At 42.4% G+C, this 21221-nt stretch overlaps 1 protein-coding gene across 3 annotated transcripts in view; it reads right to left on the bottom strand.

Annotated features, from left to right (window-relative positions):
- The window catches only part of LOC133365798 (transmembrane protease serine 11E-like), a 115903-nt gene extending 95998 nt beyond the window's left edge, over positions 1 to 19905 (bottom strand). The window contains exons 1-2 of one of the 3 annotated variants that reach the window (XM_061588049.1): positions 19633 to 19905; positions 3470 to 3591 (exon numbers count right to left, since the gene is read on the bottom strand). In XM_061588049.1, the coding sequence (XP_061444033.1) occupies positions 3470 to 3591; positions 19633 to 19796 (286 nt within the window). In that variant the 5' untranslated portion in view covers positions 19797 to 19905. Of the gene's footprint in view, positions 1 to 3469; positions 3592 to 17968; positions 18040 to 19632 lie in introns of those variants that run through there. The other 2 variants (XM_061588051.1, XM_061588052.1) reach the window with 2 other exon arrangements.
- Between the last annotated feature and the right edge of the window lie 1316 nt (positions 19906 to 21221).

Raw genomic sequence — 21221 nt, 5'->3', positions numbered from 1 at the left:
CACGAACACGGAGATGTGCTTTTTTTAGAGTAGGTTTAAAAGAAAGTTTCAGTTCAGAGTGCTTCATGAATCAGCTTCCAGGTTACGCAGAATTCAGAATTCATCACTAGGAGAAACTAGGCATGAATACACTACGCTAAGATGTTGTTGCAGCAACTAGACATGCCCCCTCACCATGCTTAAGTAAGGATGGGCGGGCACCCTCCTTGCATGAACTGCGCATCACTGTTGAGAATGTGCACACACATGAGCACTCCTCTTCAGAGGGGCCTCAGGGGCTCCCTGAGTTTGCTGGCGCCACAGCCTCCATGCATGAGGTGAGGGCAGCTGCTCTGCTTCAGCAAGATCCTCCCATCAGAGGGAGGGGGGCTGCGCTGAGGCGGCAGTGAAGCAGACTTTGGAAGGGGGTGAACACTGAGCAGAGAGGCAACTGTCGGACTGGGCTGAGCCTCCTCGCTGGTAACTGGCACTATAGGGGCACAGCTGTCACTGTCCATGGCACAAGAGCTTTCAGAGTCCAATGTGCCTGTAGGCCCATCACTGGAACCATCATCCCATTCAAAGGCCTCCTCATCCTCATCCGTGCCACTCCACGTCCTCCTACGTGTGCAGTCTACCAATATAAGCTTCCATTTGATGGTGGAATTCCATTTTAATTCTACTGGATCTGACTGTTACCTAGACCTCATGGAAAAGCAAAGTCCACACATGCATAGTTTTTTTTTCTGCCATTGGTGGGTTGGCAACCTGAAGAATGAAGCCCATGGTACTCTTTTAAAACTCCAAATGTGCCCATAGGCTCAAGATGATTAATGACTCTAGTCAACACATTATACAGCCACGAGAGTGACTGTATACTATAGCCATCATGGATTTTTCATATTCTGCAATGTTAAATTGAAAATACCCCCATACCATTCTGATGCTTCCCATAAGCTCATTTCAAAACAAAACCTTACAAAACTTATAGTCCTGAACTCAGAAACGCTTGCTTAACAACACTCTCAATTTTCATGGCGATACAGAAAACAGTCAGAAAGAATCGAGAGTTCAAAGTCTAAAGTGAGAGAAGAAAAACCCAGATCACTTTTGGACTTTTTTCTATCAGAGTTCTCATAATCTGTTGAAATTCATTAAAACTCAGCCATGTTCACAGAGTACCTGTAATCCTGTTACTGACCTTGCCCCATAGTCTGACCTTCGTCTTCTGCAGTTTAAAAGTTAAAGAAATTCCTGGCTGATTTTTAGTTAATTTAATAAATTTTCCATTGAAAATGATAACGTCGGGCACACTCAATAAGAACCAACTGTTAGTGTTCTAAAAGCCAGACTCACAGCTGCTGGGCTTGCCTAATCAGGGGGCCACACCCACACCAGACTTTGCTTTCATGTGAGACAGTCATGGCTTCCCTCAGAGAATCCTGTAGTTTGTGAAGGGTGCTGAGAGGAGACTCCTATTTCCTTGACAGAGCTCCAGTGGCCAAAGTGGTTTAACAGTCAGCCACTCTGATTGAAGCTCTGTGAGGGGAACAGGGCGTCTCCTAGCAACTCTCAGCACCCTTCAGTACCTACACTTCCCAGGATTCTTTGAGAGAAGCCATGACTGTCCAAAGTGAAATAAAGGCCTGGTGTGGATGTGGCCAGGGACCGCTTTAGTTTAAATTTGGGTGGCAGGCTACATGTGCCTGCTATAGAATAAAAAGGTGGGGAAAACGCTGAAGAGCAATGATACTGTTCACAGTGTTTTCATTTTGGAAAGAAAGGGGCTTCCCCTCTTCCCAGTGCCCACCCACCCAATCTCTTCCCATCCCCCTCCTGCTACCCTATCTGCCCTTCCCCTGGGTCAGTGTTGGACTACGACCTGGGAGACCAGGGTTTGAATCCCCACACAGCCATGAATCTCACTCAGTGATCTTGGGTCAGTCACTGCCTCTCAGCCTCAGAGGAAGGCAATGGTAAAACCACCTCTGAATACTGTTTACCATGAAAATATTATTCAAAGGGTCGCCATAAGTCGGGGTCAACTTGAAGGCAGTCCATTTCCATTTTCTAACATTATTGCACAGAAATAAATCCCATTGAACTCAAAAAGTATGCAACTGATCAAAAAAAACCCTTCTCCTCCCTCCTATCCCCTCCCTCTTGCCCCTTCCCTCCACCTCCAATCCTCTCCCCTTCCTCCTCCCCAGTTTTACCTATCTTAAGCATGATTGCACGGGAGTAAATACCATTGAACCCGATAAGCATTCAAATGTTCAAGCCTGCCTCCCCCTTCCTTTGTCACTCCCCTTCTTTCCCCTCCCCTCCTTCCACACTCCTCTCCCCTCCCCCTTCTCCTGCCCCATGGTCAATTTTACCTATCCTAACCATGATTACATAGGAGTAAATCCCATTGGACTCAATGAGCATGCAAATGATCAGACGTGCCTTTCCCCTCCTTCCCCTCTCTTCTCCCTTCATGTTCCCCCTCTTCCTTCTTCCTCCTTCCCTGTTCACTCCAGCTGTCTCTCCCTCCCCTCTGGTCAGTTTTACCTATCCTAAGCATGAGTAAATCCCATTGAACTCAATGAACATGCAAATGATCAAACCTGTCCTCCTCCCATCCCCCTCCTTTCTGCTCCCCTCCCCCTCCACCCTTCCTCCCCTCCCTTGTCCTCCTCCCTTCCCATCCCCTGTGGCCACTTTCACCTATCTTAAGCATGATTGCAGGGGAGTAAATAATCATGCAAATGATCAATCCATTCTCAGTAAGCTTGCACATTTCTTTGGCACATGTTACCCAATTCTTCCAAGCTACACAGGAAGTGAATTGGACTGTGAAAGACCAACCCAAATTGTGTTTGCGTTTTGACAAATTTGTAGGGCAGTACAATATCTCAGAGAGGAGGTCAGGTCTCCTGCTCCCCTGGTGCATTCACTATAGCTGCCCAATTTCCCTGCTTTTAAAGTTTGATAGAACTATCTGTGGGCTATACGTACCTTCTTAAACTGCAAGGTTTTTTTGCCTATTAGTGAACAATAAACGTTTGCTGTGGCAGCGCAGAGATGAATGTTGTAGTTATATATGTGACAAATTTATCTCAATTTGGGAAAAGGAAAACAATCTTCACGGAATCAAAAATAATAATGGCTATAACCATAACCCTACACACATTTAATAGGCAACAAGCCTTATGAAACACAATGGAACTTACTTGTGAACATAGGATTATATGTCCACAAATAAGTTATGCAGGCATTCATGAGATGCAAGGTCCTCAAGCAATTGTCCCTAGGTTGGAAAGGGGGTTGGGGGAATCAGGTACAGCTAGCATGCTGTTTATTTCCTGATTGTCTACTCAGCTTGGAAAATAAGCCAAGTTATTTCCAAGTTAATAAGATAGTGCAGTGTGGTAAAGCTCATCCATCTCTAATGCAAATACAGATTTCTGTTCATAAAGCAGCTCTACAAACTGAATACGATATTTACCGTATTGTAAAACATATGCAATGAGACCAATGGTGATTGCTGCTGCAAATGCAATGGCCAAAATGATGACAGTGATCTTCCATGGTTCAAAGTCTCTCGGTCTTGTGGCTGACTGCTGTGCTCTGGGGGGGAAAAATCAGCAAAATCATTCTATTTAATAAACAGAAACAGAGTCCTCATTTTTTCCTTCTCTCTTTGGTATGCATCTTAAATAAAATTAATTCTATCAGCAGTGTCAGTCTCAAGTTTTGGACTGTGTTAAGTGATAAATGACTTCAATTAACCATGAAATTGACCCCAATAAGACTTTGAACTCTTATCTGTGCAGTGTAGTTGTTAGAGTAGTGGTTGAGAACCTAACAAGCAATCTGGAAGGTAGGGATACAACCAAATACCAATGCTTACAAAGGGTCAGTCTTATGGTGCTCACAAATATAATCCAATCACTTTACTTTAATACAACATCCAGCATACAATGAAAGACAAATAAAGCTTATCCAATCAGTGAAAAGAGGTATTTTTCATATAAATTAGCAGTCTTTCATATATGTGAATCTCAAATAGAGCTTTAATAAATCATCATTATTATTGTTAATTGCATTTCTAGCCCAGCCTTTCTCCGAAGAGATCTGGGTTGCATAAATAAGTCTTCTCCCCACATCTTCCTATCCTCACATTTATCCTCACAGCAGTAATACGGGTCAGACAGTCCCACATTTGATTGTAAAAATCCACTTACCAGTGAGAACTGAGAGCTTGGGTCAAATCCCTTCTCAGCCGGAAGGTCCCCAGGAGACCTTGGGCCAGTCTCTCAGCATAACCTATCTCACAGGACTGTTACAAAGATAGGAGCATGTGAGGAAGAGATCATGTATGAATCCTGAGCTCCTTAGAGGAAGAGCAGGATAAACATGCAAGTATGTAGCTAAAACAGCACCATCCACACACACAAGGGTATCTGCAGGCTTGGGTGGACAGCAAGATTTGCAGAAGTACGGGACATCTTGGGAGGGCAAGCCCTATGGTTTAGCATGCTCAGTGGTGGTCACAGAATGCTGACTGATTGTTGAGGGAGGGGAACTGGCCCTAGCATTAGGCAGATGTAGGTGGCCTCCTCAAGCAGCAAGATGCTTGGAGGCACAGGGCAGCAGCGAAGTGTTGGGGACAAAGCACTGTGTGTCACATGGCATTCCCCTATGACGTCTAAATAAACCAGCTGCTCTCAGATGCATTGCCATGTAGCCAATGTTTAAAGTAGGATTCAGTGCCAGTCCAGTCAACTTATAAAAATGGAATGCAAGGGGCACCATCTTGTCTTCAGAGTGGAATACCAGGGATGATGATGGAATGAAGTATCTTGAAAGGGGCATGGCTGGCTGGCATCCTGAACAAGAGCACCCCACAATGTGCCCTGCTTGGTGATGATATAAGGAATAATTCAGCAGCAAATTCTCCCATTTCAGCCCCATTGGCATGATTACGAGCTGTACAAGAGCACTGCTGAAACTGCAGACGTGTCGGTTTTGGCAAGTTACTATTGCAGCCTTCAATTTTTAAAAAATGGGCATCTTGAAGGTATTAAGATCTCACAATCAAAATTTATTTTATTTATTTATTTAATTTAATTTAATTTATATACCGCCCTAAACCAAAAAGGCTCTCTGGGCGGTGTACATAAGAGATAAAACAAGCACAATATATAAATACAATAAGTATAACAAAATCAAAGATCAAAACAAACAATAACAAAGAACCAACAACGTCAAAATACAACAATAATGAAAATACTGATAAAATACACTATAAAATACAATTTAAAATACACTTTAAAATGCCTGGGAGTATAAAAAGGTTTTCACCTGGCGCCGAAAGGATACTCTTTAATATAAGTTGTTTAAAAAAAACCCATCAAATTCAAATTTCAAAAGTGAAATGTGAATCTTTTCCAGATTCCATTGCTGTCTTTGAGATGTTGCCAAATGCGTGCAAAAACAGTTTTTAGAGGTTTTTTAAAAAAAGGTTATAAAATGATTAATAAATACAAGTTTATTATAAAAGGTTTTAAAAGTGACACTGTGAGGCTGCATTATCTTTCCAAGAAGCTCTGCAGGAATGGGATTTTATGCACAAAGAGCCCCATGCAGCTAAAAGCACATGTGGGGCTTTTTAAAATAGTTTAAATAAAATAAAAAGAGTCCTCACACCTCATAGAGTTCCTAAGATAAGCACAGCCTCTCCCCCCCTCTACCCTCCATCTGTTTTGTTATTTTGCTGAAGTTCTCACAATCCTTACAAAGGAGGAAGAAAAAAGAATGCCTCTTTAGCGGGGAGCAAAGATCTTTGCAAAAAATCAAGCAGGGTTCAACACAGCACCAGCCACTATAATCATGAAAATGATCTAGTTTTAAACAAAATCCTGTGAATTTACTTTTTGAAAAGTAATAATAATTGGATAGTCTGTTTTTAGGAACTGTAGCGGGGAATTGTATTGTACTTCTGTTTAAATTATAGTAATTATTTCTAAAGTTGCATCTATTTTATTTATTTATTTATTTAAAATACTTCTATCCCGCCCTTCTACCCTGTAATAGGGCACTCAGGGCAGCTTACAAAAATAAAATCAAGCACGTACATAATGAAATTGTAAACAATAAAATCACAAAAACATTAAAATAAATTAAAATACAATTAAAATGCATAAAATACAATACACACACACACATACATATATATAGGGAGTGGTACTAAAGGGGACTACAAGGCAAATATTTATCATAGAAGCCATAAAATCATGCATATAAATGAGCATATACACATTTTACACACATATATATCCTCTTGTCCTGGTAATGCATTATCTCATTTTTGGTGACGTGCCAATGGATGTGTAAACCGCCCAGAGAGCTTCGGCTATGGGGCAGTATATAAATGTAATAAATAAATGGCCACCTTAAGCCTACTGGGGTGGATACCATCATCCCTTTAAAACTTTTTTTTAATTAACCTTTTTTTGGCGGCTGTGCTCAGGCCAGCACTCAGCAGAGCAGAGAAACACCAAGCAAAGCATCTGCCAGTTTTTTTTTGTTGCCCCATAATACCTCTGGGCTATAATGGTCCGGAAATTACAACTTATACAAAATGCGGCGGCTCGACTACTTACAAACTGTCGCCGCCGGGAGCATATCACCCCAGTGCTATTTGACCTGCACTGGCTTCCAGTTGTTTTCCGGGCCCAATTCAAGGTGTTGGTATTAACCTTTAAATCCCTACACGGTCTCGGCCCAGTTTATCTGATGGAGCGCCTCCAACGCCACCAATTATGCTGCCCGACAAGATCAGCCACACAGGGCCTTCTCTCAGTCCCGCCAACTAAAACAGCTAGGTTGGTGGGGACTAGAGAGAGGGCATTCTCAGTGGCGGCCCCCACTCTCTGGAACTCCCTCCCATATGATCTCCGGCAGGCCCCATCCCTGAATGTATTCCGCCAGGCCTTGAAGACCTGGCTTTTCAGACAGGCCTTCGGGACTTCCGGGGAGGGTTAATCTCTATGACAAATTGCCCATTACTCTGAACTGTCATTGTTTATAGTTTTTATCGTTTGTACTGTATTGTTATGATGATCTCTTATGTACACCGCCCAGAGAGCCTTTTTGGCTTAGGGCGGTATATAAATTAAATAAAATAAATAAATAAATAAATGTATTTTATTGTAACCCAGATGTACGTCGCCTAGAGTGGCCACTGGCCAGATAGGCGACACATAAAAAATTAAATTATTATTATTATTATTACACTACTCTGAGTGAGTGTTGCTGCCCATCATGGCTGTTCCCCTTCATGACCACGCAAGTGGGGGGGACAGGCTGTAGGCAGCACTGGGGATGGGCAGCAATACTCAGCACAGAAGAGAAAACAAGCGAAGAGACAGCAGCAACTGTTTGGCAGCCCCCTCAGGGTGGTGCTGGGGAGGGTCACCCGGACGATGCTGGGGGAGGGGGGCTGCTTATCCTGGGGCCCTTCAAACCTGTTGCTGGCCATGGATGGTAGGCTACATTTGACTTGGCAGACCAGAACTAATGCAGCCCCTGAGAAAATAAATTCCAGTGTCATTTCCTTAAAGCACAAATTTTCCAGGGGCATTAATTATCCCTCATATTGCACTTGGCGCAGAGCACCTTTATTTCTGTCTAGTCTAGTTCTATACCCTGAACAGTAAAGTTATTGTTGCTAATGAAATGGCTAATGGACTAGGTATGCATTTCATAACTATAAATCTCTTTACTCCAGAAGAGAATGCTTCTGATAACAATGCTATGCTTTTTAAAAATAACTGAAGTTATAATCATTATTTACAGCAAATACTCTTAAAATACACATCTTTCTGAAAAATATAATTTAAGAGTGAATGCATCCAAGGGGAGGCTTTGCTGAACTCTATTACCCCAAGGAAAATCTCTTACCCACCCCACTCGAGAACAATACAGTATATAACGGTGTGGTGTAGTGGTTAGAGTGTTTGATTAGGATTTGGGAGACCAGACTTCAAGTCCCTGCACAGCCATGAACCTCACTGGATGAGCTTGGGCTATACACTGCCTCTCAGCCTAACCTACCCCAGAGGGTTTTTCTGAGGATAAAATCGGGAGGAAGAGAGAGATGTACGCCACTTTGAGCTCCTTGGAGGAAACGTAGGATACAAATGTAATAAACAAATAAATAGCTGCAATTCTATACCTCGTTTCCTGGGAGTAAACCCCACTGAGCCCAATGTTCTGAGCAGATACATATAGTATTGTGCCAACTGGTGTTAAATTTGATGTGGGAAGATATCTCATACAGAACTAGTAAACTGAGCTTGCATTCTGCAAGCAGAAATATGGCTATAAACACACTAGTTGTGTCAAAACCAGTAAGACCATTTTGTCTGGCTGCAGTTTCAAAGGTATTTGCCTACAGCTGGACACATCTCCCTTCCCCACTACTGATTAGGATCATCCGCAGCAAAGCGTTGGGTCAACAACTGTGCCTGCCTGAGCCTACAGCAAAGCATTTTCATTGGACACACCTGGAATGGCGTTGGTGATTGATGGCCAATCAGTTTTGAAGAATGTAATTTTTTTTAAAAAGTATGCATGACAATTAATATTCTTCTTCCAATTGGCTACAATGCATATGCTAGCAGCAACCAGAAGATTAATGAAAAATTAACACAAAAAGAGCCCTGCTAGATTAGGCCAAATGCCTGATCTCATATTTGCATTCTGTTCTCACAGTGACCAACCAGATGCCTGTCAGAAGCCAGCAAGCAGAACCTGAGCGCAACAATACTCTCCCCATATGCAATTGCCAGCAACTGGTATTCAGAGGAATATTGCCTCTGACAGTGGTGGTAGAGTATAGCCATCGTGGCTAGTAGCCATTGATAAAAAAAAAGTAAAGGTGTCCCCGCACTTATAGTGCGAGTTGTTTCCGGCTCTTAGGGTGACGTCTTGCGACGTTTACTAGGCAGACCGTATATATGGGGTGGGATTGCCAGTTCCTTCCCCGGCCTTTCTTTACCCCCCAGTATATGCCAGGTACTCATTTTACTGACCATGGATGGATGGAAGGCTGAGTGGACCTTGACCCCTTTTACCGGAGATTCGACTTCCTCCTTCTGTTGGAATCGAACTCCGGCCATGAGCAGAGTTTCGGTTGCGTTACTGCCGCTTACCACTCTGCGCCATGGAGGCTCCATTGATAGCCTCCATGAATTTGTCTAATATTCTTTTAAAGTCATCCAAGTTGGTGGCCATCACTACCTCTTGTGGGAGGCAATTTCTGTTGTTTAATTATGGACTGTGTGAAGAAGTAGCATTGAGAGAGGAAAACTTCTCCCTATCGACTTTCTTCACACCATGTATAATTTTGTACACTTCTTATCATGTTCCACCTTACTTGTCTTTCTCTAAGCTAAAAAGCCCCAAATGATGTAACATTTTTTTAATAGAAGAGCTGTTCCAAACCTTTGATCAGTTTGGCTGTGTACACACCATACCTTTAAAGCTCATTCAAAACACACCCACACCCAAAGAATCTTGGGAATCATAGAATCGTAGAGTTGGAAGGGGACCATGAGGCCATCAAGTCCAACCTGCTGCTCAATGCAGGAATCCAAGTTAAAGCATTTCCGACAGGTGGCTCTCCAGTTGCTTCTTGAATGCCTCCAGTGTTGGAGAGCCCACCACCTCCCTAGGCAGTTGGTTCTATTGTCATTGTGGTCTAACAGGACATTTTTCCTGACATTCAGCCAAAACCGGGCTTCCTGTAACTTGAGCTCATTATTCTGTGTCCTGCACTCTGGGATGATAGACAAAGAGATCCTGGCCCTCCTCTGAGTGACAACCTTTCAAGTACTTGAAGAGTGCTATCATATCTCCTCTCAGTCTTCTCTTCTCCAGGCTAAACATGCCCAGTTATTTCAGTCTCTCCTCATAGGGCTTTGTTTCCAATCCACTGATCATCCTTGTTGCCCTCCTCTGAACCTGTTGCAGTTTGTCTGCATCCTTCTTAAAGTGTGGTGTCTAGAACTGGACACAATACTCAAGATGAGGCTTAACCAGTGCCAAATAGAGGGGAACGAGTAAAATAGCATTTGCCTTTTTTTGCAGCCACATCACACTGTTTCCTCATATTCAGCTTGTTATCAACAATTCCAAGATCCTTCTTGCATGTAGTATTGCTGAGCCAAGTATCCCCATCTTATAATTGTGCATTTGGTTTCTTTTCCCTGCGTGCAGAACTTTCCCTTCATGGCATTCATAGCCATCAAGTTTGCAACTGGGGGTAATCAAGTTCTTTGTCTCACCCTCAGGGCCGGCTCCAGGCATGCGGGGGCCCTTGGGCATCAGCTTGCCCTGGCCCCCCGGTGGGTGTGCACATGCGTGCATGCGCACGCCTTCCCCCCCTGCCCACCCCCCACGGCCCCCCTACCTGTCTAGTCTTTACCATTGCCCTTAATGAAGATGGTGGCCGCAGTTTCCCTAAGGGGAATGACTAATAATAATAATAATAAAACTTTATTTTTACCCCGCCCTTTTCCAATAGGACTCAGAGCGGCTTACAACTAAAAACAACACCATTAAAACATACAGAGTATATTATTAAAAAAGAATTAAACTATAAGGGAAAATTAAAAACTATAAGATAAAAGTTAAAACAGCGAACAATTTAAAATAATAAAATCATATAATATGATCACCAAGCCTATAAGACATTAATCCTGGTCGTTCTCTGTCCCAAATGCCCGCTGAAATAAAACAGTCTTTACTTGTCGCCGAAAAGACGGCAAGGAGGGAGCTGATCGTACCTCACTCGGGAGGGAGTTCCACAACCTAGGGGCGACCACCGAAAAGGCCCTATCTCGTGTCCGCGTCAAATGTGCTTGCGAAGGTGTAGGGAACACAAGAAGGGCCTCACCTAAAGATCTCAAGTCCCGGGCAGGTTCATGTACGGAGATACGATCTGTCAAATAGTCTGGACCTGAGCCGCATAGGGCTTTGTAGGTCAAAACCAGCACTTTGAATTGTGACCGGAAACAAATTGGCAGCCAGTGGAGCTGTTGTAACAGGGGAGTTGTATGGTCCCTGTAACCAGCCCCAGTTAGTACTCTGGCTGCAGCTCTTTGTACCAATTTAAGTTTCCGAACAGTCTTCAAAGGCAGCCCAACGTAGAGTGTGTTACAATAGTCTAAGTGGGATGTAACCAAGGCATGCATCACCCTGGTCAGATCAGGCAGCTCCAGGAACGGGCGCAGCTGGCGCGCCAGTTTTAATTGGGCAAATGCACTCCTGGATACTGCAGCAATCTGGGCCTCCAAATTCAAAGCTGAGTCCAGGAGTACACCCAAACTGGGAACCTGAGACTTCAGGGGGAGTGCGACCCCATCCAGTACCAGTTGAACCCCTATTCCCTGATCTGCCCTCCGACTGACCAGGAGTACCTCTGTTTTGTCAGGATTTAATCTCAACTTGTTTACCCTCATCCAGTCCATCACTGATGCCAGACACTGGTTTAGGGTCTGTATGGCTTCCTTGGCTTCAGGTGGAAAAGAGAAATAGAGTTGAGTGTCATCAGCATACTGATGGCACCGAACACCAAAACCCCGGACAACCTCTCCCAGCGGTTTCATGTAGATGTTAAATAACATGGGGGACAAAACAGAACCCTGAGGGACCCCATAGGTCAATGGCCAAGGGGTTGAGCAGGAGTCCCCCAGTACCACCTTCTGGGTTCAATCCTCCAGGAAGGATTGGAGCCACTGTAAAACAGTGCCCCCAAGTCCCATCTCAGCAAGGCGGCCCAGAAGGATACCATGATCGATGGTATCGAAAGCCACTGAGAGGTCCAGTAGAACCAGCAGAGACACACTCCCCCCGTCCAGTTCTCTGTGTAGGTCATCCACCAAGGTGACCAAAGCCGTCTCTGTCCCATAGCCAGGTCTGAAACCAGATTGAAATGGATCTAGATAATCCATATCATCCAGGAATCTCTGGAGTTGGGCGACCATCTTTGTTGATGGCACACATGCATGCTACGTGCTCACATCTCTGCCATCAACTAAGATGGTGGCAGCGGCTTCAGTACCTTAGGGAAGTACCTTAGGTACTTAGGAAGGGGAGCGGAGGGCCCCTCAGGGGCCCCTCAGGGGCTCCGGGGCCCTCGGGCCAGTGCCCTACCTGGCCACCCTTTAGAACTGGCCCTGCTCACCCTACCCCACCCCACATGATCAGTAAATAATGTTATTAGGGGTACTTCAAAAAAAGAATGGTAGATCAGCACTCTAGTATATAGAAAATACGCACTTTCCCTTTTGCTGTATTTTCATACACAAACACAAGCTTTGCGTACTTAACCGAAACATTAAAGTACACTTTATGGCACATTAATTTCAGTGGGAAGAAATTAAGTAAAATAACTCTCCCATTAAAATCAATGAGTGAAAAATGCAATGCTTCAGCTCATTACATTCAGGAAGATATTTTGTTTGTTAAATGCTGTTTATAAAATTTATGTTGAATTTACACTTTTTATTTAAATTATGAATTATGTGTAGAGAAATATGAGATATGTATAAAGAACAAAAGTTTATTTGAGAACGTTTTATTACTCTGGTTCAAGATTTTAAATGTTTTAATGTATTGGATGTTTTATTCTGTACGTCACCCAGGATGGCTGGATAACCAGCCAGATGGGCGACTAATAAATTTAATAAATAAATAAATAAATACTACTCCCACCCCCCAAAAAGCAGGCTAATGTAAGTCTCATTACCATAGATAGTGCTGTCCTCATACCTCCCCTTTGCCTTTGGGCTGGCAAGCAGAAACCAAGAGAGTACTGCTCAAGGCTCAGATGACATTTAAATATTCTGGCATGTCCAAATGGCAGAGTTTTGCATGAGAGTGCAGAATTGTATTCAGCCTTGCAGCCTCCTCTGCCTCACAGAACTGGGTGAGAAGAACTGGGAAGTATAATTTGTATTCACTAATAGGCAAAAAAACCTTGCAGTTTAAGAATATACCTATAGCCAACAGATATCTCTATCAAACTTTAAAAAGCAGGAAAATTGGGCAGCTATAGTGAATGCACCAGGAAGCAAGAGGCCTGACCTCCTCTCTGAAATATTGTACTGCCCTACAAATTTGTCAAAATGCAAAGACAATTTGGGTTGGTCTTTCACAGTCCAATCCACTTCCTTTGTAGCTTGGAAGAATTTGGTAACAAGTGAAAAAAATGTCTGGCGTGGGTGTGGCCATCTGATTAGCCAAGCTACTGTGAGTCTGGCTTTTAGAACACTAATGGTTCTTACTGAGCATGCCCAACACTATAATAGACTTCTATGTTAAATTTCTTAAATTAATTAAAAATTAACCAGACATCTTTTTAAACTTTTAAACTGCAGAAAATGAAGGTCAGAGTATGGGGCAAAGTCAGTAATAGGATTACAGGTACTTTGTGAACATGGCTGATTTTTAATTAAGTTCAACATATTATGAGACTACTGACAGAAAAAAGTTCAACAAGGTCTGGATTTTTTTCCTCTTGTTTTACACTTTGAACTCTCAATTCTCTCTGAGTGTTTTGTGTATCGCTTACTTAGAGGGTTATTAAGCAAGCATTTCTGAGTTCAAGCTATACATTTTGTAAGATTTTGTTGTGAAATGAGTTTATGGGACGTAGCAGAATGGTATGTGATGGTATTTTTAATTTAACATTGCAGAATGCAAAAGATCCATGCTGGCTATAGATTACAGCCACTCTTGTGGCTGTATAATTAATTATGTGCTAGATGTTCTTGGCTCTGATGAAATTGACTTGAGTTTTACATTTTACTTCATCAGGGTTAGAAATTGATTTCTGGTATGGAAAGTGACTGTAAGGCTGCATACACACCATCCATTTAAAACACAGGGCTTCCCCCAAAGAATCCTGGGAACTGTAGCTCTGTGAGGGGTGAACTACAGTTCCAAGGATTCTTTGGTGAAAATAACGTGCTTTAAGTGAATGGTGTGTCATTCATCATTGGCGATCACTCATGGCCGAGTAAGATTGTCTTCCAAGATAAGAACTTTAACAGTGGGTCCGTAAGTGACTGTGGAGGCCAATTCTGGATCCACACAGCCTCCCACAGTGAGGACATAGGTTTCCAGATGGAAGATGGTCGTGATGAGGATTTGTTTGATGTGCCTTCCACTTAGCTCGTTTGTCCCATTCGCCCTGTATTCGTGCTTCTTCAAAGTCCACAGCAACTTTGATAATAGCCGACCTCCATTTGGAACGTTCATGGGCCAAGACTTCCCAGTTCTCGATGTTCATGTTACATTTTTTAGATTCACTTTAAGAACATCTTTAAACCTCTTTTGCTGTCCACCGATTCCGTTTTCCATCCTTAAGTTGGGAATAAAGTAGCTGCTTTGGAACATGGTGATCAGGCATTCGAACAACATGGCCGGTCCAGCAAAGTTGATGTTGAAGGATCATTGTTTCAACACTGGTAGTCTTTGCTTCTTCCAAAATGCTAACATTAGTCCATCTGTCTTCCCAAGTAATTTGAGAGACTCCTCAGCAGAAACACAAGTGAGGGCAGCACAAGGGTCAGTCCAAAGTCAGAATTTGCGAGACCTCACCAGGCATGATAGAATTATGATTAAGGAGGTCATGATAATGCTCTTTCCAACACAGTGCAATAGATTCTTTATCCTTAACAAGTTTGCTACCATCCATTGAACGTAAGGGGTTTGTACCGTGATTTGTTGGTCCATAGATGCCCTTTGTGGCATTAAAAAAGCCCCATGCATCGTGAGCATCCGCAAAGTGCTGGATTTCTTGAGCTTTAATGATGTGTACGCAGCCTAAGTTTACACTCCTGTCCTCCTTTTGGGAGGAAAGGCAGGATATAAATTTAATAATAATTTTAAAAGGATTTTTCATTCCCCCACCCCCAATAAGTCAAAGCAGAGCCACTCCCTCTGACATAAGAGATCCACATTTGATTGGAGTGTTCCAAACTGCCAGTTTAGCACAATGCAAGAGTCTTCCTCCCACTTTCTAAAAAACTTGAAATAAGTTTTGTGTGTGTGAGAGAGAGACAGTAACTCACTGATACCGAGTACCAGCACCTCTTTTTTAGCTGCCCATCATAGCCATTTTGTGTTGGTACCCACTGCATTACCAGCACCTTATTTTTTACCCCCAAAAAAGTAATATATCTGGTAGCAGAAAGGTTCAAGTAGTAAGCAGCCATGTCAGCATTTTCCAATGTCTCTCTGATAGTCATTTTATCCTCTAAAACAGGAGATGGTCAGTCATGGCACCTTAGCTCCCTTGGAATTCAAAGTCCTTATTTTAACAGGACATTTTACCTTCATTTCTCCTCTGAAATCATAAGGACTAGAATCCTCTGTTTGAAAAGATCAAGCATGTCGATACACATTCTTACTATTTCATCACAGGTTTTCCAATTTTAAACACGCACTCTGGAGCTGCACGAGGGTGTGGGGTGTAGGGGCCAGCTCTGCTTTGCGTCCTCCTGTTAGCTACTTTTCCTGCTGTACAAGCCTTAGCTGCTGCCACCATATTTTTTCATCCACCCACTAAATGGTAAATTGGTACACACAGAATGTCTTCCAAATTACAACTTTTTCCCAGTCATTTGCAATTGGCCTTCTGTTCTCACTCAGAAAACCAATCCTCAAGCCCATTTCTGTAGTTCAGTCGTTTAGGACTGCCAACTTTTTATCTTGTCAAGGGATCAGTGCCCTCAATAGCTGTGTGACAAACAGAAATTCAGCAGATGAAACCTCTCTCCAGCCTGAACATGCAGTGATAAGAAATACTTAATTGGTTTTCTATCATCCTATTGTGCTGCTGTCAAAAGCACAGAACACACTATCAAACAGAAAGCTGGCAGCCCTCATTCCAAAGAATGTTCTTGAGCAAGACATTTTTGGATTGTGACACAAGCTTGATTGTCTCCAAGCATGTTGTCTCCAACCTTATTGGAGTTACCAAGTCTTCAACCCTCCAAAAAGTAGTACCTGGGTGGTCTTTGCAGGCAAAATGTGTCATACAGGGGGTAAAGCCCAGAGCAGCTCTGGTGGATCCTGGGGTGGTTTTTAGTTTGTGTGCGTGCTTGCATGCGCACGTTGGAAAAATACCCAGCAGTTTCAGGGCTTCTCAGGGAGGGGGCAGAGCCCAGCACAAAAGTTATCTCAGGTGTACAATGGGGAGGGGGGGTAACATTCTTTCCTTGCTTTTCTGGCAACTGGTTTAAAAGCACACAAAATAAAAAAATGTCCATGTTTTATTATTGTTATTGGCAGCTGTAATGCATGTAGACTACTACTCCACAAAAGTCCATCCTGCTGGATATTCCTCAGGAAAGTATATGGTAGGGAACGGTGTACTAAACTAATACAACTGTTGCCTTCTCCTACCCCCTCCTCTTGTGTAGCTTTGTGCTGTTAAAAGTTTGTGACAGGTCAACCAGCGCAGTTTCTCATCATTGTTTCACTATTCAAGGAAAACATTTGTACAGTTGTTACAGGAACAGAGTTGCTGTCAGGAGAAAGTGGCAACCCTGTGTGATTTGCCCAAAGACTACAGCTGAGTCAGAATGAGAACTAATTCCACTCAGATCCAGCATGCCCATTGTATTGAGCGGGAGTTTGCAACTCTAACGTGAACAACTGCACAAGAGATTCTCATTTCAGTGAGGATTGGGCAGAATACTTCTGAATAGATTGTGCTATATACCTACACTACGCATAAATATAAGAGCTTCCCTCCTGATGGTTTTAGATCTGTTAGGAAGTTCTTGTGAGGACTTACACTCAGTTTAGGAATTCATTCTGCTCATATATACTGTATATTAATATGAGAGAGAGAGAGAGAGACTACACACATGGAACAACCCAAATCAGAGATATTTTAAGGTCTAATCCAGAGATTTACTATCAGGGGGGGCGGGGTGTGTGTGTAAAGTTTTCATACAATTAGTTCCTTTTCTTTCTGAGTGGATATACAGGGATTAGGCATGAACTCAGAGTCACCTTGAAAACTGAGCTCTCTGGCACCACTTCTGATTACAGTGCTAACAATGCTTTTGTTATCTGGGCAATAAACAATGATGTATTGCCTATCAGGGCAATAAACAATCGTTTATTGCCCTGAAAGGCAGCACCATGATTCTATCAGTCCTTTATTATGTAAAATCCACAAAGTCTTCATTATTCAAGATCATTCTGCTGCTTTGTTTTCATAATGAATCACAAATCAAAAATGTTTTGTATACTATTACTGATAAAAAGTTGGAAATCCTAATGTCAAACGTTTAATAGGGCCAGAAGCTGGACTCACTCTCCTCTTTTTATCTGGTTCTAAAAAATATTAGAGCCTCTGTCCCTTGCACATGTTTTAACCCACTCCCATCCATCCCTATTCTATCCCTATTATAGGGGACATAAAACATCTTAACCACTGGAATATCTTTGTTTCTGGGCCTATTTAGAAGCATTAGGATATCCAGTTTTGAACAGTGATAATACCAGTCTCCCTTCCCATACACAAACACACCAAGAACTCACATTTCAATACTTCGCTGTTCAGAATTATAACCTTGTCATTTTGCCACTATTATTTTGAGATTTACATTTCTTTACCAGCTAAGAGGCAATCCTGATACCAGCGAGATTTACTTCTAAGTAAGTATGCTCAAAATTGCGATGTAAACTGGATGAGCAATCACATTTTTTAATATGAGGCAATATGAGGCAAGGCTCAACCCTTAATATGAGGCAAGGCTCAACCCTGTTTTCTCCTGCCAAAAACTAGGACTAGCAATATGTGTAAATAATAGTAAATAAAATAGTGCTTCTGAACATGTACAGATTGCTTTTCCTTCAGTACTCAATTAGCATAATGCCCCCACCCTCAGCTGAGATTAGGGAGCATTCTTACTTCCAGGCTGGCTTCAGATACCATAATAACACCCATCTTGTTTTCTTTTTTGAGGAATTAAGCCACGAGTCTCACAGGAAAGGGTTTATTTCTTAGTTTCACTTCATAGAGCTTCAAAAAACTTTGCAAAGCCAAAAGCATTGTAGAAGCGGAAGGAAGTTATCACCTTTGTTTCCATGTTCATGGTACTAATTCTGAAACAGACCTGTCTCTTTCACCTGCTTATAGCTGTCAAATAAATTCCTCCTGCTCCAATAAGGCTACTTTCACACATTGGGCTGCATTAAAAAGGTAGAGTTTTGTCTCGATTTCTAAAATCCCTCTCACACTGCAGTACCTTTTGCATTAAGGAACAGGAGCTTTTTCAGCCAATATACCAGCATTTCGTGCAACTGTCTTTCACACAGCTTGTTTTTGTCGCTCACCCTTATACACATGTGCACTGTTCCCCACTGTGTAGGAGGTCTAAGATCTCGTCCCGTCGCCAAGCAAGCTCTGTCCCTTTAGGATCTGACTTTTAAAATTATTTTACTTGTATTGACACAGGAGTTTGTGGGGAAAATGCTGCTGCTATCTATGTCGATGCTGGAATACCAGTACAATTTTTGTCAGGCAAAAAATATCTGTGCAACTAAAGGGCGGGAATGCCCTGCATGCTGGGAAGCCTGTCATGTGAGCAGCTGCAGCTAGCGAAGAACTTCCGTGATTTTCCAGGTTCCCAGCCTTGCTAATGGATTATTTCTGGTATCATTTATCACGGATATTTGTACTAAACTTGCACTATATTCCACTAGAATTTCAGCTTGTACGGCGTGTGGAAGATCAAATATAATGAGCAAATTACCGGGTAAGAAATCATCACAATAACGGAATAAAGTGCAGTGTGAAAGCAGCCATTGCCTTACCTCCTACTACTTTAGCCTTCCCCGCCTTACTCAACGTATTATTTGCGATCTGTGACTTTACAAAGTTTCTTTCTTTCTGTTACATTTGTATTACCAAATATGATCAGTACATAATACACCATAGAATAACTCAAATAACAGATATTTGGATTATAACAAGAGAATATAGGTAAAGATTATTCTACCCCTACAGTTGCCAAATTCTAACCCAAACCTTTGAAAACAAAGTGCTTTTTCTGAAAAAGGAATAATCTGGCAGGAAGACACCTGGAAGGTGCAGATTTTTCCATCCCACTGTTGCAATGATTTTTTTAAAAAAATCCCTACTGAACTTTACCTTAGTCAGATGCTTTTTAAGTAGAGACCTTATCCCAGTCTGCATCTGTGCTGGAATTGGTTTTTAAGATGTTTTTAAAGTTGTTTTTAAAGATGTTTTTAAGGTATTTTGTTTAATATATTTTAAAGATATTTTGTTTTAATATGTTTTAAAGTATTTTGTTTTTAAGATGTTTTAAAGTGCTTTTAGTGTTTTTGTTTGCCGCCCTGTGCTCTTTCTGAGAGGAAGGGCAGGATATAAATTTAATAAGTAAAATAATAAATAAAATCCCATAAATTATGGCAGAAGTTTACAATTTGGGACTGGAGGAAAAAGGATGATTGAGAGCATCCCTATAGGGTCTACTCAGAATTTGCAAGCCCAACGTCCTTGCAACCAGCATTCCTCAGAACAACAAATAAAATTGAACTCACGTTACCTACCTCTGATGGCCCCAAGGACCATGATGATAGCGCTGGTAGCCAATGTGGGTTCCAGACACAGGTTGGATGAAATCATGAACACATCTAGCATGTTGCTGAAACATGTAGCTCTCACACCGTCTGGTGTGACAGGCAGGGTAGACTGTTAATGGAAGGTCCTTCATTGGGATGTCTGTGGTGCAACACCCAGCAGTGTGTGGAAATGCAAACTGTGGGTGAGCTAAAGAATAAATCAAAACACCAGAGAGATGTCAGCATGGAGAAGATGATAAGACTCTGTCCTTCTGATAAGCACCTTGGAAATGCTCATTTAGCTGTAGAGAACATCAGTCAAACCAGCCACAGATGAGAAGGACCTCCAAATTTTCCTAAATGGACATGTGCAACTACACTGTGTCTTAACAGCTAGCACTCTCTGATGAGATTTTCCATCACTATTGCTCCTTTAGGTTTGTCCACAGCAACCAAATGGAATACTGAATTAAATAAGCAAGTGATGTAAAGCTAGTCTAGTTGCCTTCAGCTGCACACTCCTCCACAGATATCCCTGTCATTATCGTTATAGCTACAGGTATCTAATCTCCTAATTATGTGTTAGACTCCCCAGACTGGGAACCTCCTATGGGAGGTGCTTGTCATTCCAAGAGGCCACCTTCCAATTTGTAGCCCCTTTTCTTCCAGCGCAAGAGATTATTTTCACAGAAACTGCTTTTACGGTGTTCCTGAAAAGTAGGAGTTGAGAACTGAAGACCCCAGTGACAAAGCAGGCTCGCTGATGAATACTTGCTGGGCCTCCAATTACCAACCCAGATGCAAGACAGTTGTGCAGAGGGCGTGTGGCTACAGGACTTGCAGTAACTGACCTTGATGGGATGGGATGGGATGGGATGGGGTGTTGGTTTTCCATGTAGTTTTGGCTGGTCTCATGATTTGAGCTGAGGTTTCAGGAGTTTAACTCTCCTCAGGATCTTCAGGAAGGACTAAAATAATGGGGAAGGACTAAAATATCTGCTTGTTTGATGAGAACTTTTGCTATCTGCTGTACCTGAATAAATAATAAATTAATAATAAATAATAACAAATAATACCTCCCCACTTCCCCTGGAACACCCAGCAGAGTCAGGACCCTGCCTCTACCAAACTCTCATCTTCTCTGATCTATCCTATGATTTAGCTCTCCTCCCTGAGTGTCAGTTTCTGCCTTTGGCAACCCCCATTCTCCATCCCAAGTGCAGAGAACGTTTGGCCCTCTGGACATTGCTGAACTACCTAGTAAGAGTTCTTTTTGGTTCCCTGTTCTTTTTTCATGTTTTCATGTTTGTTTTATCTGAACTACAACTCCCATCATCCCTGGCCATGCTTGCTAAGACTGATGGGAATTGTAGTTCAGCAACGTGCGGAAAGCCAAAGGCTCTCCACACCTGCTCTAGCCCCCTCCTCAAAGCAGCCTTTCCATAAAACCAGTTGTCAACTAGGACTGGGATCTAATTAGAGATTAACTAACAGTCATAGTTAAGATGATGTGGACTGATGTGTTTGTTCTGAAGTTGCTAAGGGGGCAATAGACTTTTAGGCTTGGGTTGCAATCC

Source organism: Rhineura floridana, chromosome 11 (assembly GCF_030035675.1).
Source record: "Rhineura floridana isolate rRhiFlo1 chromosome 11, rRhiFlo1.hap2, whole genome shotgun sequence".
In the NCBI taxonomy this organism is placed as follows: domain Eukaryota; kingdom Metazoa; phylum Chordata; class Lepidosauria; order Squamata; family Rhineuridae; genus Rhineura; species Rhineura floridana.
The sequence above is the reverse complement of the archived record's forward strand: the minus strand, read 5'-3'. Positions and strand labels throughout refer to the sequence as shown.